The 17,426-nt window shown below is 38.8% G+C and overlaps 2 protein-coding genes across 2 annotated transcripts; both read right to left on the bottom strand.

Annotated features, from left to right (window-relative positions):
• Positions 1 to 8,494: 8,494 nt before the first annotated feature.
• PTP4A1 (protein tyrosine phosphatase 4A1) lies at positions 8,495 to 13,172 on the bottom strand. The gene is given in 6 exon segments (XM_019806668.2): positions 8,495 to 9,929; positions 10,368 to 10,442; positions 11,452 to 11,582; positions 11,914 to 12,006; positions 13,067 to 13,153; positions 13,155 to 13,172. Coding segments are annotated over 6 exon segments (522 nt in total). The 3' UTR covers positions 8,495 to 9,811.
• Positions 13,173 to 13,314: 142 nt separating this feature from the next.
• Positions 13,315 to 17,102, bottom strand: LOC117797175 (translation initiation factor IF-2-like). The gene is made up of 3 exons (XM_034648270.1): positions 16,953 to 17,102; positions 16,195 to 16,831; positions 13,315 to 13,612 (listed from the first exon to the last, which is right to left on the bottom strand). Exons 1-3 carry the CDS (start codon positions 17,100 to 17,102, stop codon positions 13,443 to 13,445), a joined length of 957 nt encoding a protein of 318 aa, XP_034504161.1. The 3' UTR covers positions 13,315 to 13,442.
• Between the last annotated feature and the right edge of the window lie 324 nt (positions 17,103 to 17,426).

Genomic DNA, 17,426 nt, shown 5'->3' with positions numbered 1-17,426 from the left:
TGCAGAGCAACCCTGGCACAATGTCAAAAGGGACCACTAATGGAATAAATAACAAGGGATAAGAATCATTAGGGCCATCTTAGAGGCTGGCTACCACATTGACCCATTGTTTTATGGGCTTAGGTCAAGCTTCTATCCATTCTCTGACCTTTACAAACCCAAACTCTGACTGGTGGACCACAATGGTATGTCTGATTTCAGTGTAAATTCTGAGTGATTGTCCAATATAATTCCCAGAAGTTTGGGGGTATCTCCCTTTCCTCAGTGCAGAGTCAACTGTTAAACAGACTCTAGGGAAGGTTTGAAGGAAAATTCACCATAAACACTGGCAGAAGAGTGGCAAACTCCTTTCAGACTCTGAACTGTCTTGGATTTAGGAATTGGAAAAGATCATGAATCCCACTACAGGGACTTGAATTATATTTTCTGGCCAGAAGACCTATACTTCTCCATAGTAGAAAAGTATGGGTGTCAGGTGGCACCTTGGTAAGCTGCCCATCTATTTCTCTTCTAGGGAATTCATGATGAACAGGTCACCACCACAGAACCCAGAAACAAGACACTAATTATCATTTCTTCCCTGTGGCTTATTATAGGAATTTCACCTATCTTATCTCTAACAGTCCAGCACTGTCACCTGACCTCTAACACTCCAAGATCTCATTTTTTCCCTTGGAGTTGGGTGACCAATTCCTTTTTTTAAGCAATCCCTACAACCAATCTAGGACTTGAACTCGCAACCCCGAGATCAAGATTGCATGCTCTATTGGCTGAGCCAGCCAGGTGCCCCTGTTTTACTTTCTGCTGGGTTTGAGAATTTATTTTTGTATCTTCAGATAGGATGAAAAGATCACCCCAAAAAGGCCCAATTTCAAAGGAACGGGATACTATTAATTTTGTGACCTCTGTTAACTGTGCCTGTGCCTTCCACACCATGGTGGAAATGATTAGTTCTCTCAGGTGAGTGCAAAGAAAGAAGTGAAGCAAATTGCCTCTCTTTAACTTTCCAAAAGCTGAAAAACACTAAGAAGCAAACTACATGAACAACGAAAACAGTGAGAGGGGTTTCAACAAAGCCAGCCAAGTAAAGAATTTTTTTTTCCCTGTGATGAATTTGTAAGCCGTATTTGTAGCCAGTATGTCACAAATCCTTGGAATTGATGACACCGTGTATTGTCAACAAATGAAAAGTTACTAGTGCTAGTTCTGCCTATGTTTACAGCCATAAGAGAAATTTTCAAAGAAGGAAATAAACAGTAAGTCAGAAAAAGAGTCTTTATTGATCGTAACTGTCAGAGTTAGAACTAAGTCAGAATAGACTTTTTTTCATCGATCAGGAGATAGAATTGGTGGGCAGAATCATTTTCCACATAGAAATGTTGGTAATTTTAGGTTCTCCATAAGGAACAACTTGATTTGTATGTGCAACCAGCTGAGCACCTCAATGCCAAGTGGGACGTTCATCCTGTGGAGGTTTGGCTGTTTGAGCTGCACTTTGGTGATGGGTTTGAGTATTTAGATGCACTAAAGAGCCCTAGCAAACCTAGCAGTATTGTCATGCACAGCGTATGTATGAGACATAACTACAACTATCATTAATGTTTAAATATTTGCTTTCTTTGAATCTGTGTTTTAATGACATTCAGCTGGTAGCTACCCATGAATATTATTTGAATATACCTTTGCAACAGAACCAGTTTAATATACTTCTATTGCAATCCAGAACCTTGAGGGAGAGGTTATTTTTGTTTAGATACACTATTATGCTATACCCAAAAGTGCAAGTTTGAATTTTGATCTCTAGCCTAAATTCCATGAAGTAGGACTAAGTCGGTCCTCATTACTTTGTCTTCAGTGCCAAATACATAGTACATAATGCTTACTCCATGAACGTCTATGGAGTTAATGAGCAATTTCCTGATTCTAGTCATTTGAAAAATTCAATAGCTCTTTCCTGGTTAGGAAAATTTTGCTTCTCTTCTTGTCCCTAGCCCCGCCAACAAACCAGAGAATCTCCACTGTTTTTTAAAAAGAATAAAAGTGCTTCTTACCTAGAGGAATGGGTGTGCTTTGAACTGACAAAAAGCATCTAATAATCTCATTTGGCATTTAATATGTGAATAAATCCCAGCAAATATAACAAGTCATAAAATACTAACTAGTAAAAACAGAACAATTTGTCTTACTATGCTGATTTTTTAAAAAGCTGTTCTTTTTAAATATAGATTTACCTATCTATTTATTTATTTAGAACGTGTGTGAGTGGGGAAGGGGCAGAGGAAGTGGGAGAGAGAGAATCTCAAACAGACTCCTGGCTGAGCACAAAGCCTGGGACTCTGGACTTGACCTACAACCCTGAAAATCAGAACCTGAGACAAAATCAAGAGCAGGCCCTTACCCTTACCGACTGTGACGTCCAGGAGCCCTTAGTATGCTAATTTTTTTAATGATTGAATTCAAATTAGGGAAATCCCCAGGCAGAGATTTCTCTGAAGCACTGTCCTTTGCAAAAGAAATAGGTATTTAAATATGTTGAAAGAGGGTACAGGGTGGGGGGGGTGGGGCTAGTTGTGAAGAGTATTGTCCTGTTATAGGTTTTGCATTATGACAATTACAGAAACCAACTGATGGGTTGGTTTCCCTCAGGCTCAACTGAGTTCTTGGGTGACAAGAAATAAGAGTTATTGGTGAAGCGGTTATCAAGTTTGGCTAGGCTTCTAGTGTGAAAACTTTTAGTAGGATTTTTAAAAATTTTATTTTTAAAATTTATTTATTTTTATTTAAATTCAATTAACATATAAATGTATTATTGGTTTCAGGGGTAGAGGTGATTCATCAGTCTTATATGATAGTGCTCATTACATCATGTGCCCTCCTTAATGTCCATCACCCAGTTCTAGCAGGTTTTTGATGAACACAGACAACTGAATAAAAGAATTTTAGTGAGTCATACGTATCCAGATCTCATTAGATCGAATTGAAGCTGAACTCTTGTTTATTCCTTTGAACTAGGGGCTCTTTTTAGCTGTATATTCATTATTTGAGTCCGTATGTAAATTAAGTTCTAGGGAAGCAAAATACAGTATTTTCATTGATGAACACCCACTTATAAAATTAGTCTACACGTATTTCTCCCTAATTAACATTAGCATTGTGAGTTACATCCAAAGGCATTTGTTGGTCATTTTCTTGCCAGTGTAGCCAACAACACAATGTAAACATATGCAAGTGAAATTTAAGTGTCAGGATTGTATGAAGTCAATGAAAGTGCTTTTGGAGAGCTGCTCAAATCACCACAGAGGTTTTTTTTTTCTTCTTAAAGGTTTTATTTATTTATTTGAGAGAGAGAGAGCACAAGCAGGGGGAGCAGCGGGCAGAGGGAGAAGCCACTCCCTGCTGAGCAAGGAGCGCATGTGGGACTCCATCCCAGGACCCTGGGATCATGACCTCAGCTGAAAGCAGAGGCTTGCTTAACTGACTAAGTCACCCAGGCATCCCCCAAAAGTTGTTAGATGAGTTTCTGGTAGAGTTAAATCAATTAAAAATTGGAAGAAAGAAAATTTATATAGATACCATAGTAGATGCCATGCCAGCTTCAAGACAAATTACCTGAATAACTGGTTAATAAATATCTTCGGGAAAAAGCTCTGGAATATTTTTGCAAAAATGACCTACTCCATGATCACAGTTCATAAGTCAAAAGTGAAATGGGCATTAGGCTGTTTATCTTATCATTTTGTTGGAGAAATTATATTCTGCTCCCCCCCAAAATCAACACTTGATTAAATTGAAATTGAATGAACGAGCTGTTTCATATTAGTGTAGATTCTTTCATTGTCACTTTTAAAAGAAGTGTTTGTATGTATTAGTTTGTATATCTATAAATGGATCATGTCAAGTTTTCTGAAAACATGTTCTGCAGAATACTGTAGTCCCAAACGGTCATCTGTGAAAAAAAGGGACCCACAGTTGTACAGAATATTGTGTTTCCCACTCTCTACCTTCTGCCCTGTGCCCAAAGGGTTTATGTTAGACTCCAGGTTCCATCGCCCTGCCTTCCTCTTGGATTGGGCTAAAGGGGAGAAAGGCTGAAGGAGAATGGGGAGATAAGCAGGACATTAAAGGAGATGGGGAAACGGAGATAGCTATTTATTCCTGGATCTCTCACCTCCCTTCTGCGGGATTGCCTCGAGTTAGTCGGCTGTTTTCCTACTAGAGTCACAACTTCTATGAGGCAGTCCTATTTAGCTGTTCTCTCCAGTTAACTGCTCCCCCCTTCCTTGCCTCTTTAGGCCTGGAGATGGTAACAGTACTGCATTCTCCCTTGTTGGTTTCCCTCTATTAAATGTTCTCGATTGTCCACTGTGAATATACCATCTGTTTCCTTCCGAGAGCTGACATATTCAATAGTTATATATTATACTGTACTCTTGGAAAGACACAAAATTCACATTAACATATCAAAGGCACTGAACAATATAGCAGTAAATAATATTTAAGTTTAGGTGTTTACCAAACTTACTCAAGGGACCATTTTTCTAAGAACGTCCCTTGAACATTTTAGATTATAAAATTTCTTGCCTTAAAACATACAAAGCCAAATGTAATGGTTTATAGTTTTGATGATGAATTACAGATAAATATCTGTAATTGTTCTGTGCTCTGGGTGAAACATTGATGGACTACAGAGGTATATAAGCCTAAGGCTGTTAGTCCATAGCATTGATGTGTCCCAAATCGCTGTGCTTTTTAAATTCACTTCAGTTTTCATAGTCCAAGTCTTTCAATATCAGGTTGACAAGTATATCTTGCCCATGAGCTTCTCTCCCCATACTCTACTTCTTATCTACAACCTCTAGTCTGGCAGGAAACCAAAGTACCAACGTCGGCTACAGTTACTCTAAAATAAGATTAAATAGGCTTAAATAAGCACCTTTGATTCCCTAGTAATAGGCACACACTTGGATGCCTAAACTTCATGACATCTATTTTGGTTGCTTGGGAACTTTATCCCCTATGCTTGATATTTCAGTTATGTGGGTTGTTAACTGTGGATATACTCTTTAAAAAACAAAATTTATTTTAGGGGTACTTGGCTGGCTCAGTGGGTAGAGCATGTGAATCTTGATCTCAGGGTTGTGAGTTCAAGCCCCATGGGCATAGAGCTTACTTTAAAAAAATAGAAGTAAATAAACTTACTTTATGAAACTCTGATGTGGTAGCAATTATTGCTGTGTATTTCTAGCTTTTCAGCACAATAGGATTCCATTTTTTGTGCTGGTGGCTATGTGACGAGTTCTATCCAATGAATTGGATAGAAGTGTTATGTAGGATTTCTTAGTCAAGAACTTAATTTTTATCAAAGCCCTTTTGGCGTTTTGTCACAACTAGCACTGTTCTAGCGAGAAAATTCTCCATCAGCTTGGGTGGATGGATATGAAGTTTAAGTAAAAAATATCTAAATTATTTTCAGGGTTGGTTTTTCTGCAGCATTATCTTAGCCTATCCTGATTTACTTCAAGAAGGATTTTGTAAAAAAAGGAAAAGTTTCAATCTAAATGAAGAAATTTACACAATCACATGGTATTCACACTTTCTTAAAGAAAATGAATTCCATAGGCAGTTGAAGAACTCCTGAAACCTTTAACAACTGATTAAAAAGTTCAAGCATATGTAGTCATAGCTGTGTGTAGTAGTCACATGTTTGAATCCCTGCACTTTTTTTTTAAGATTTTATTTGAGGGGTTGTCTGGGTGGCTGTTGGTTAAGCATCTGCCTTCAGCTCAGGTCAGGATCTCAGGGTCCTGGGATCGAGCCCTGAGTTGGGCGCTCTGCTCAGCAGGGTCTGCTTCTCCCTCTCCATCTGTGCTAGCTCTATCACTCAAACAAAAAAATAAAATCTTAAAAAAATTTTTTTTGAGAGAGTAAGGGGAGAGACAGAGGGAAAAGAATCTCAAGCAGACTCCCTTGAGTCTGAGCATGGAGCCAGAAGGGGGGTGCTCAATTCAACAAAACTCCAAGATGACCTGAGCTGAAATCGAAGTCAGACATTCAACTGACTGAGCCATCCAGGTACCCCGAATCCCTGCATTCTACTTATCAGATAGTCACCTAAGTGGAGGCTTTTATCCCTTATGTATAAAATTGGGAAAGTACAGGATTTTAAGATAATCACATTATGAAAATTACCTGGCAGTAAGATCCTTAATAAATGGTAACTATCATAATAGCTATATTAATTGGTTAGTCTGACAATATACATCTAATTGTAGAATTACTGTTAATCCTTCCATTCATAACTTAATGCACATAACTAGCTTACTTCATTGAAGGCAAACATGTGTTTTCCTTCCAAGGTTCTGCTTAGCCTAGTTACACCAAATATAATGCAGAAACATTGTGTCAGACATTTTCTTTTTCAAGATTTTATTTATTAATTTGACAGAGAGAGACAGCCAGCGAGAGAGGGAACACAAGCAGGGGGAGTGGGAGAGGAAGAAGCAGGCTCCTAGTGGAGGAGCCTGATGTGAGGCTCGATTCTAGAATGCTGTGATCACCCCCAGAGCCGAACGAAGGCAGACGCTTAACGACTGCGCCACCCAGGCGTCCCTGTGTCATACATTTTCAAACTACTCTTTTTCAATTCAGGTGTAAAAATACACCACACAATTTATTAATGGGAACGTGCAGTTTGAACATGTACAGCAAATTCTATTTCAAGTGTTTTCAAAACCTACTTCTAAGAGAACTTCATTGCCTACATGGAAAAAAATTACTTATGCTTCCACTTCCCCTTGAAATCACATTGTCTTAAATTCTAATAAAAAGTGTTCTTAATTATGGAAAGGACTGGGGTATTCATTGGAGACCAAAATCTGGTGACACCATCTTTATGTTCTCTGCACTCTTAAATGCCTAGAAACAGTAGGTATTTGTTAGATGAATAGAATGACATTTAAAAACAAATCCGAAAGATCAAGATTCTGAAGCCAAGTTGGTGTACCACAGTTATCATTTTGAAGTGCTCTGGCTAGAAGGGGGATGTAAGCAGATGTGATTACATGCCTGGGCTGGATACTTCTAGGCAAAGAGCTGTGTGAAAGTGTGAGAGTAAGAGCACTGTTCTAGGAAAAAAAGGATGTTAGGAGGAATAACAAAGGAAGGTTGCCCTGCACTGCAAAAGGATCAACCTTATTTCTTCTAGGTTTTGCTTTCAAGTAAGGCTGCATTGTCTCTTGTTCTGATTCAGTAATCACATCACTTACTTGTCAGCATTATGGTTCCTATAGACAGGCCTAGTCAACTAGTCACTATTTACATCATCCTATTGAGGGAAATTGTTATCCAAAACCAAGTAACCAAATTTTCAAACACCATCTGATAGCTTCTTATAGTCAAGATCTCAACTCATTATCTCTATTTTATTTCCTATTAGATATAAGGAATCTCCCAGAATGTATAATGGGTATTTCTATAATTAGTCATATTTACAAGACACAAAATATTTGGATAAAAAGCAAATTTCATCATTTGTATACTGTACAGGTGAGGTTTATAAATTGATTTTAAGCACCATATATATACAATCCAATACTGCAAACCAACAATGTTTCAAACTCAAGACGTTTCATTCATCATGATGGCACCTCCTCTCAATAAACAAATGCTATTTTATGGGCTGTGTGATAATAGCAATTATCACTTAGTTATCAATTACACAAAATTATGAAATTATCTTCAGGGGCAGGCTGCATTTAAAAAAGAACAAAACAACAACAAAAAAACCCAGGTTAAATAACTAGTCTCAATTACAAAAGATCTAAGATTTAAAGAACTAAGGGTCCCCAGAGACCCCTCCTTATTCCTTTTGCCTTGGCTCTAAGTTTCAAAAACGGTGTATATTAAGTGCTAAATTGGCACAAAGAGATGGAAGCAAAATCTTTAAAACACAATGTGGAGTACCATTTTTTTTTTAATCTTACTCAGTTTTAACTATTAAAAAAAAAAAGTCAGACAAGGACACCTGTCCCTTTTACATTAATATGAGCTATGCAAAGGAAGCACTTTAGATTACTGAAAGAAATTCAACTTAATTAAGTCCTCATGTGCCAAATATTACCTTCAAATATCAAAACCTATAAAGGAATCCATTATTTGCAAATGAGAAAATGGGCTGAGAAGTTGCCCAAAACAAGTTATTATTGGTGGAACTGAGCTTCAAATTAAGGCCTTCCTCTACAGTTTCTCAAGACAGCATAGTACACTGGTTCAAAATTATTTAAACCTTTAAAAAGGAAAGTTTATAATGGAAAGTACTTTTAATATTAAGCAGTTCTCATGACTAACAAATTGTGTCGATAAAGAGCTTACTAAATGTCAACTTCATTTAATCCTTCATTTGTTAAAAAAAGAGGGCATACTTCAAATGGCACTAAGTGAAGCATAATTCATTTATATCATTTTCTACAAAATAAGTTAACTTTAAGCCAAACAATTTCAAGGATAATAAATGCATTTCATTATTTATTTAGATGTTTAAGCTCTCGCACTAGGTTTTTACAAGCTGGTGAACACTGACAAATTATTTCTCCCACAGAACTATAACCACACATTCCCAGACAGTATAAATATATGGTTGAACTAACATTAATACACATCACCATTTTATCAATTACATAATAAAACAAATTATCAAGTATCCAAATATTAAGTTACACAGCTCAAAAGGCATATAAAATATTAGATGTCTGCTCAATTCATTAGCAGAAACCCCCTTTTTTTTTTTTTTTTTTTTTTGCAAGAGAGGTTGGGAAGAGAAGGAAAAAAAAATCACACTTCAAACAAAAATAAGTTGGTAAACAACTTCAGATAAGTAAGAAAAAAAATTACAAGAATCTCAGAAATTTTATGATTAAGAATCATTTCAGCTACAATAACAAAGCATTTCTACCTTTTAAAAAAATATTTACTAAATTAAAGAGCATATTCTACATGTTCTGCACAAGACAAAGGCAACATTATACTAAAAATACTTAATAGCCCCCTCCCATTCTTTTTTCAGGCCCTCCCTGTAAGTTGCACCCCAAAGTGCAAACACTAAAATTAACTGTAAGGCTTTTTTGTCTGGAGACATTAAAGACATGTGCTTCTGTACAACGCAGATTTTCAAAATGGAGGTTTTCCATAACAGCACAAAATGAAATTTGTAGAAAGACATGAAATAATCATTGTTAAGACTTGGTTTAAAAAAAAAAAAAAGTTGAGCAAACCTGATGTATACTGATATGAATGTGGGAGATGTAAACATAAAGTGAGCAGGCAAATAACCATATAGGCCCTAATTTCTATGTTTGAAATGACTGAAGGAATAAACCACATAAGGTCCAGAGTGTTCATAGTTCCTGGGATTTTAGTTCTGTATGATACTAAAAATATACAACAAATATTGTGCTGGGTATTTTGGCACCTAATCTTTCTAAATTTCTTATATTGATAAGATTCTGGCATGGGAGTAGATTTAAAGACATAATACTGCATGATTTCAGGAAAGGTCAATTGGTACAAGTGATAAGCACATTTTAAATGCTGTAAAGCAAGAATCTTTTGCTAAGTGTCCAAATAGGCTGATCGTAACCCAAACACAGAGGTTGCAATTCCGTCAAACTTGTGGCCTGATAAAACCGCTTTCCAATACTCCTATGGAAGCTTCATTAGACTTAATCACCAAGCCAACATGTTGGCTAATATGTACGACAAATTAGGTCCTGTTTCAAGTTCCACTTCCAAGGCAATGACATCAGGCACCCCAGTTTTATTGAATGCAACAGTTGTTTCTATGACCATTGGAATCTTTGAAGCGCAGCCGCATTTTAGGACGATACTTCTCCAAATACAAAAGTTGCTTGCTGTTAAAAGCTCCACGCCGCTTTCTAGATGGAGAAAAACAAACGATGAAGTTACTAAAGCAAAACCCCTCCATGTTACCGTTTACTATGCTATAGACAATTATCATCTCCTGTGGCAATTTATCTTTTGATTATTATGCTGTAACTTAATGCTTAATTTATGGATAGGCATACATGTGTAAATGGAAAAAAGGTACTAAAAAGTCCTAAATCTTGAGTGTTGGTTACAACAGTCAAAATTTATATATCCACTTATATGAGATCTGAGAAAAGACAATTTACTGATTAGAATCTCAGTAATATGAGCATTTACAAGGAGTGTAAATAAGATCTTATTTCCTGGATTTAATACATTCTTAAAAATGAATGTAATGGTTAGACGGGCTGTGGGGGAAAATTTTTTTGTAGTAATAAAATCCACTGACAATGAAAAAATGAAAAGAAGGTTATTTATATACTTACTGTCTTATGAACTGTACCGCATCTTCGTATTTCATCCCACCTTCAATTAATGCTAGGGCAACGAGCACTGGAGCTCTGGTAGGGTGAGAATTTTGATAAATCATTTTTTTCAAAATCAAATCCTAGAAAATTCAACATTCCAAACATTCATTCCTTAACCCAAAAATACTATTATTTACCACCCTTCCTATGTAAACCTTATAGTAAATGTTGACTTCTTATTAAAAAAATTAAGCATCAGCATTTCCCTACCAAACCCAGACCTTTACCTAGAACCAAAAATAAACTATGCCCTTAATTGTTACAAATAAATCTAGAAATTAAGACTTGTATTATTCAAGGGCAATCTTAAAAAAATTTAAGGGTAAATTTATCAAGGGGTAAATCTTGATAAATGCAGATAATTTTTCTGAATTCCAAACACTGAAAAATATTTCCTTTTTAAAAAAAATGTTTTTTTAAATTAAAGGTCAGGAACTCCTTTTCCTAAAGATCTTCTGGAAATGTTTACTCCCTTTTTTATTATCAATGAGATTGTGACACAGTTGCATGCCCCCCCCCCCCGCACCGGCCATCAATATTCATTTTACTTTTCCCCACTAGAAAAGAACTTTTTTTTAGTGGTAGGGATGGAGGGCAGTTATAGTGACTTACAAATCTGGATACGAATATTTGGGCATTACTGGGTAATGAGTTCCCACTGAACCAGAATCTCCAGGATCAAGAACGCTATCAACAGTACACCATATGCAACATAAACCATCTTAGAAATGATTTGCAATTCTTTTTCCCAATGAGTCTGGATTCCAAAATCATTTATATAACCTAGCACACACAATTAATTCTATTAAGTAATTGTGCCCACAAAGACAAGTGTAAATTACAAATACGGTATTTGTTAGTTCCAGCTGTACTGGAATACATCATTCTATTACATTCACCTACTTTTAAATTTAGTTTAATATGTAACCTAACAAAGCATATTGACTCAGAAAGTGATAACTGAATCTTTCTTGGACTCAAAATCAAGTTTTTACTAGAATCAAGACCAATACCATTAAATGGATTTAAGAAATTCTCTTACCTCCCAAGGCCTGCAACACAATGAACAGCAATACAACAACCAGGTTCTTCACGAAACTTAATTTTTACAAGACTTAACCAGTCATCAACAATCTGGTTAGATGGTGGTGCACCATCATCAAAAGGCCAATCCTAAGTCAAAAGAATAAACATTTTAGATTTTTTAATATAAGTGCCAACTAATAATTCTAAATTTCTAATTCTAAATTTCTAAAATTCAAATGTCTTCAAAAGCATTTTAATATGCTTAAACACATGTTTTATGAAACCCCACTGTCAATGAAATGCAAATAAATGCTGAATCTTTATAAAGATCTCATTACTTCAAAACTTTACTTAGCTTTCATCTTAATTTAGAAATTAAGATGCTGCATACTTTTGTAATAACTTAAAAAAATATCAAGCTTTTTGAAGTTGGTCATTTTAGCATGTATCAAACACACAGGAACTATTAAACGCTTACGAGAACATGGATGCCTTCTTTCTCCACAAGAGTAGTGTCGTAAGTTGCTTCACATACTCTTACTATTGTTGTAACTCCATACTTCTTAAGTTCCTGGATAAAACATACATTAAAAAATACTTAATAAGTATTTATAACCATGCTACTATTGCTTAATAATTGTTCAAAAGGTATTGTTAGTTAACAGAAAATCATGGAATGAATGATATAACCTATGTATGTTTTGACAGGAAAGTGAATTTTTGTTATCTATCTATCTATCTATCTATCTATCTATCTATCTATCTATCACACCACCCACATTCACAACTCTGGGAAGTGAAATGTTGTTTTAAATGACAACACTAGAATGGCATAAAAGGGGAATATTAAACATCACATATGTTTTTAATAAATGAAGTTAAAAAAAAATCCGTGGCCCTTCATACATGTTTATAGTCATGGTGACACCTGCCAGATGGAAATGAAGCACTAACAAAAGAGAGAAGAAATTCAGAGACAAAGGTAAACAGAACCCAAAGGAATCACTCATGACTACAAATAACCTGACTTGACCTGATTACATTAACTCCTTAACTTTTGCTCATTGGCAGTACACACCGTAATTTATAACCTTAAAAGTATATTCAAAGACTCTGAAGTCCTGTAAGTACAGTGTAAAACCCCCATACCATTTAAAACTACAAGCTTTAAGACTCATAATCCATTATTACTAATTATAATCAGTAGCTAAAAATTAGCTCTAAGCATCAAATAGGGCCCAAGACATTAACTAACTTTGGTTACAATATTAGTCATTAGATAAAGCAGATTTACCAACAATCTCTAAGTGGCTGCTTTCCTCCTTAAAATTTCTTGTAAGTGAGAATCATACTGTTATACTGCCTTCATATAGATTTAAATAAACAAGCTGCGAGGCATGAACAACTAGATGATCTTATTATAAATCCAAGCTAATTCAAGTACATGTCCTTTTTGAAATGTACAAAATAATTTTCCTGTCACCTAAAAAAGAAACTGATATTTCATTTCTGGAAACTGAACTGTAGGCATATCAACAAAATTTTTCTGAACTACTATTTATTTTGTTTGACAAAAAGCCCCACCATTAAACTATAATCAGTTTAAGACATTAAGAAGTATCAAACCTTACCTCTATAAATTTGTTTAAGGTCGCATTGGTTGGATTGTGTGTAATAAGAAATCTCATGTTCTTGTATGTGACTTCCACAGGAGCTGGGGCGGTTCATTCGAGCCATGTTAATTTAGTTAAAAAACACTCTATAGGGTTATGAAAGAATTTAAAAAATTGAATACAGAAATGACGCAAAGAAACTGAGTCTACTTCAATATACTCCACTTGAAATTCTCAGTGCTTTGAGCATGAAGTTGGGAGTAATGGGAAATGAAATGAACCTCCTAACAAGAAGCAGCAATTCTTCAATCCAGTAATACTGAGGCAATAGAAAGGAAGTGCACTGAGGTTTACCCCATCCAGGTCAGAACTCTTGTAAAATGCTCTGTGGATTTCAATTCAACACTTCTGTGTCCAGGTTAACCACTCTTATGGGGGCTTCTTGGTGGAGTAGTAATGAATTTCTACAGTTCACTTGTCTGCATAGAGGTCGTGCTGTGCCTGGCAGTAATCTCCACTGCCCTTCAGAAACTCCATAAATGTGTGACCAAGAACACCACAGAACTGCTGTTTAAAAGAAAAAAAGAGAAAGAAGAAAAAAGTTGTTTTCCAATTCAAAGGAACATGTTATGTTTTGTAGTATTTAAGTGCACAACGATATTTTCAAATTTGGGCCCAACCCACCTTTTCAACTTTTACTTAAATCACAAAAATACAAGTGATTACAAATTAAAATAATAACCATAAAACAAGCAGTCACAAGTAGATTATTTAAACTGAAATTACTAACCTAATACAGAGACCCCTCTAAGAATACCACTGTTTCATTTAGACAATATCACTTACACATACTCTTCCATTAATTACTCGTTTTAAATAGTTGGTGGCTTTACAATGTTATAAAATCTACAACTTTCTATACTGATTTTTCCAGCAAATAAAATATTTTTACATACTGTAAACTTCATGAAAACTTTGGAAGCTGTTAGTCCTTGCATAAATTACTTACTCCTCTAAAGATTCAACGAAAATGTTTTTTAAAAAAATTTTTATTTTTAAAATAATCTTTACAGCCAACGTGGGGCTCGAACTTAAAACCCTAAGATGAAGAGTCACACGCTCTACCAACTGAGCCAGCCAGGCGCCCTTCAACCAACACGTTCTTAAGCGGAAGAGAAGAAACTGGTTTTCAAAATGCTTCCACATACACTATCCATTTAATCCTTAACAACCCATTAATTTACAATTCTCTTCTAACAGATTTTCCTTATCTGAGTCCCTGGAAGTTAATCAACTTGCTATATATTACAAGATTAAACATTCATAAAGTTAAAAAAAGAAAAAAGGACTTGTGTGCTAAGGAGTAAAGACAGGAATAAGAAAAATTCATAGGTTAATAAGAGTACCAAGTGCCAGCCACTGCCCCAAACACTTTAAATGTATTTTTAAGGGCAAATTACCAAATAAAATCTTTTAACCAAAGATTCCCTTAGTTTAAATTTAAGCATTTCAAAAGCTTAAATTCAAACTATCTATTTTCATTTTGCACCTTTAAATAGAATTTTGCACCATGCTATAGTTTCTATAATAATTTTGTTACATTTTGAAGAATTCATATGGAGTTCTAGCAGATCATTGAAAAATAGCAAGTCAAAACCCCAGTTCATTTTCTGTCAAAACAAAGGAACTAGCCTCAGGAGTCATTTCTTACAAGGTTGTCCCAGAAGAAAGAGGACTTTCAGTATTCCAAATTTGTTCAAAGGAGCCCTCAGAAGTTATTCCTTCATATATTTGCTAGAGGTGTTAAAACATTAGTGACTGCCATTAAGTAAACTTGGCTCTATTACAGTGAACACAGACAGCAGTAATCTGGAAAATAGTTTCAGTTATACTTTCACCTCAAATCCTAAATATTACTTCCTTAGAAGAAAAAAAGTGAATTCTAGCAGCTTTTCCATGACATAATGAACTAAAGAAGTCATTTGTAAAGCTGTTAAGTGCAATGACTCGTGGCCTAGTATTCTGATTTCCAGATACTATCTTTTTTCAATTGAAAGCAGATGTATGAGAAAGTATTTCACATTACGACTTCCACATTTAACAGCTAAATTCCTGTTACAGCTGAGTTTGGCCACATCTCTTCAAATAAGCAAGTTTCATCAGGAAGCAGGGAAAGCAACAGAAATAATTCACTTAGTGGAGCCATCCAGTGGCTGGGGTGGAACTTCCACCAAAAGAGTAGTGACTACGACTACCTTACATCTTGTGTTCTGCCCAAGACATTCCCTCATTACCAATTTCCTTGCCACAGGAAAAACTCCACAATAGGCAGCTCGGAAATACTAAGGCATTTCTTCCCCTCCCATCTATCATTCCATATAATCACAATAATATACGCCGGCGGGGGGGGGGGGCAAAGCAATTTCTGTGCAAAAGCTTAAGTCAGTTTGTCAGACTGCAGAGTCAAAGCAATTAATCCGAATAACCACTCTGTCCAATAGTTCGTCGCAAAGTTTGTTCCAGATCTACTATACCTTAGGTAATGCATCTAGTATGGAACGTATGTAAAATGCTGCTTTACTCTTGGGAATGACCTAGCTTTTTGGTTTTCAACTGATTTACGGCCATCAAACAAAATTCACATAAAAAGAGTAACAGGAAGCATTGCCTCAGAATCTGGATCCCAAGCAGGTCGGCGGTTCCAACTACAGTGCAAATAACAACTTAATACTCTTGGAATGGTAGAAGGCTTCCACAGACAGAAGATAAACCTCAGAATTCTGGCTCTGGTTGGCTCCTGTTGCCACAAGCCAAAAGCAGGCAACAACACATTACACCAAGGATTTCAGGAACAGTTCTAAATAGTCCCCGATTAAAAGGCGCCATCCAGGGCCCCAAAGATTGGCAGGGAAAGTGCATACTGGTGCCCGGCCGTGGACTCCTTCGCTTCAGTGCAACAGTAGTCCCGGCAGTTTCCAGGGCGCTCAGACCGAGACCATTTCTCCGCCGACTTGCCCCACAGAAAGGACAAGACTCGACTTGTTCCCATTATCCAGAGCCCGAAGTGGGGCGTTAAATCCGGAACAGCTCGAATTACCAGGTGGAGACTGAGGGCGCAGGGCGGGGCAGGGAGTCGGTCTCCTCACCTAGCAGAGCCTCACTCCAGCCCCCGCAAGGCTCCTGCTCGCGCAAAGCCCCCGATGGCCGCAGCTCCGCGCCCGCGGCGGTGCGCGCCGGGGCCCGCCCGCGGCGCCCCTTCTCCGCGCCGCAATCACGGGTTCGCGCCGCGCCTTCAGTCAGGCGCGGACGCCGAGGCCATTTTGTCTGAGGCGCCGGCCCGGGCCGCGGAGCACAGGGGTGGCTGCTGCAGGCTCCTGTCCCGCGCCGGCCCCCGAGCCCGGAGATCTCTCGGTAGAGACCGTTATCAGCCTCGCCGGCCGCCCCGCCTACCCCACGCCGGCACGGGTCTGGTGGCGACCCCGCCGCCGCGCCCTCCCCGTATCCGGCTCCGCAGTGACACGCGCAGCCCTTGCCCCACCCCGGGCCACGTCTCCCGCTTCCCAGGCGGGCTGCTCTCTTTCGGCCAAACAAAGGGGCCTCGGGACGCCGCGGAGCCCGCCGGGCCCCGGACAGGCGCGCCAGACCGGAGGGCCAAGGGCGGAGGCGGCGGTCACAAAGCGGCTTTTGTGCCGCCCCGCCCGGCCTGTTGCGGTGGCCGAAACCGCCCCCACCCGCCACGCAGGCCCGGCCGCACTGCCCCCGCCGCCCCCGGCTCCGCAGGGACTAGGAAGCCGGTGCCTCCGGCAATCAACCGCCAACCCGCAGCCCCGTGAACCCCAGCGGCCGCCTCCCCGCAGCCAGTCCCACCGTCCGGCCACAGGGCCGTAGTCCGGCCCCTTCTTACTAGGGACCCACCGGAACTGCGTGCCGGGGCGGTGGGGAGCGGACGCCGGGCTCCGAACAAAGGCGACGGTGGTGATGGGGGGGCCGGTCGTGGAGCCCCGGCCCCAGAGGCGGCGGTGCGACGGATACTCACAGGAATATGTTTACTCATTGAAGATTGTGGCCTAATCATACAGCCGGTCCCGAGGCGGCGGCGACACAGGCGGCGGCAGTGGCGGCGGCTGCAGGGCAGGGGGTAGCGGTGGTCGTCGCGGGGCGGCGGCGGCTTTGCTGGCGGCGGCGGGGGCACCAGACTCTACCATGCAGTGAGCGGCTCCGAGAAGAGCGCGTAGCCCAGCCGGCCCGCAGTAGAGGGAGCCAATACGCGCGCCGAGGCGCCCTTGCGTCACAAGCCCTTTTTTTTATGGCCGGCACGACGTGCGAACTCTCGGCCACCAATCACGGCCGCGACCTCCCGGCCGAGAGCCGACGAGCG

The sequence above is a fragment of the Ailuropoda melanoleuca genome, chromosome 19 (genome assembly GCF_002007445.2).
Source record: "Ailuropoda melanoleuca isolate Jingjing chromosome 19, ASM200744v2, whole genome shotgun sequence".
NCBI lineage: Eukaryota > Metazoa > Chordata > Mammalia > Carnivora > Ursidae > Ailuropoda > Ailuropoda melanoleuca.
The sequence above is the reverse complement of the archived record's forward strand: the minus strand, read 5'-3'. Positions and strand labels throughout refer to the sequence as shown.

Coding starts and splice junctions, on each gene's coding strand:
- LOC117797175 (XM_034648270.1), bottom strand. CDS start 17,102: ATGAGTAAACATATTCCTGTGAGTATCCGTCGCACCGCCGCCTCTGGG. Junction 16,832..16,952: donor GCAGTTCCGGTGGGTCCCTA/GTAAGAAGGGGC, acceptor CCGGCTTCCTAG/TCCCTGCGGAGCCGGGGGCG. Junction 13,613..16,194: donor CTGGAGTGAGGCTCTGCTAG/GTGAGGAGACCG, acceptor TTTAAACAGCAG/TTCTGTGGTGTTCTTGGTCA.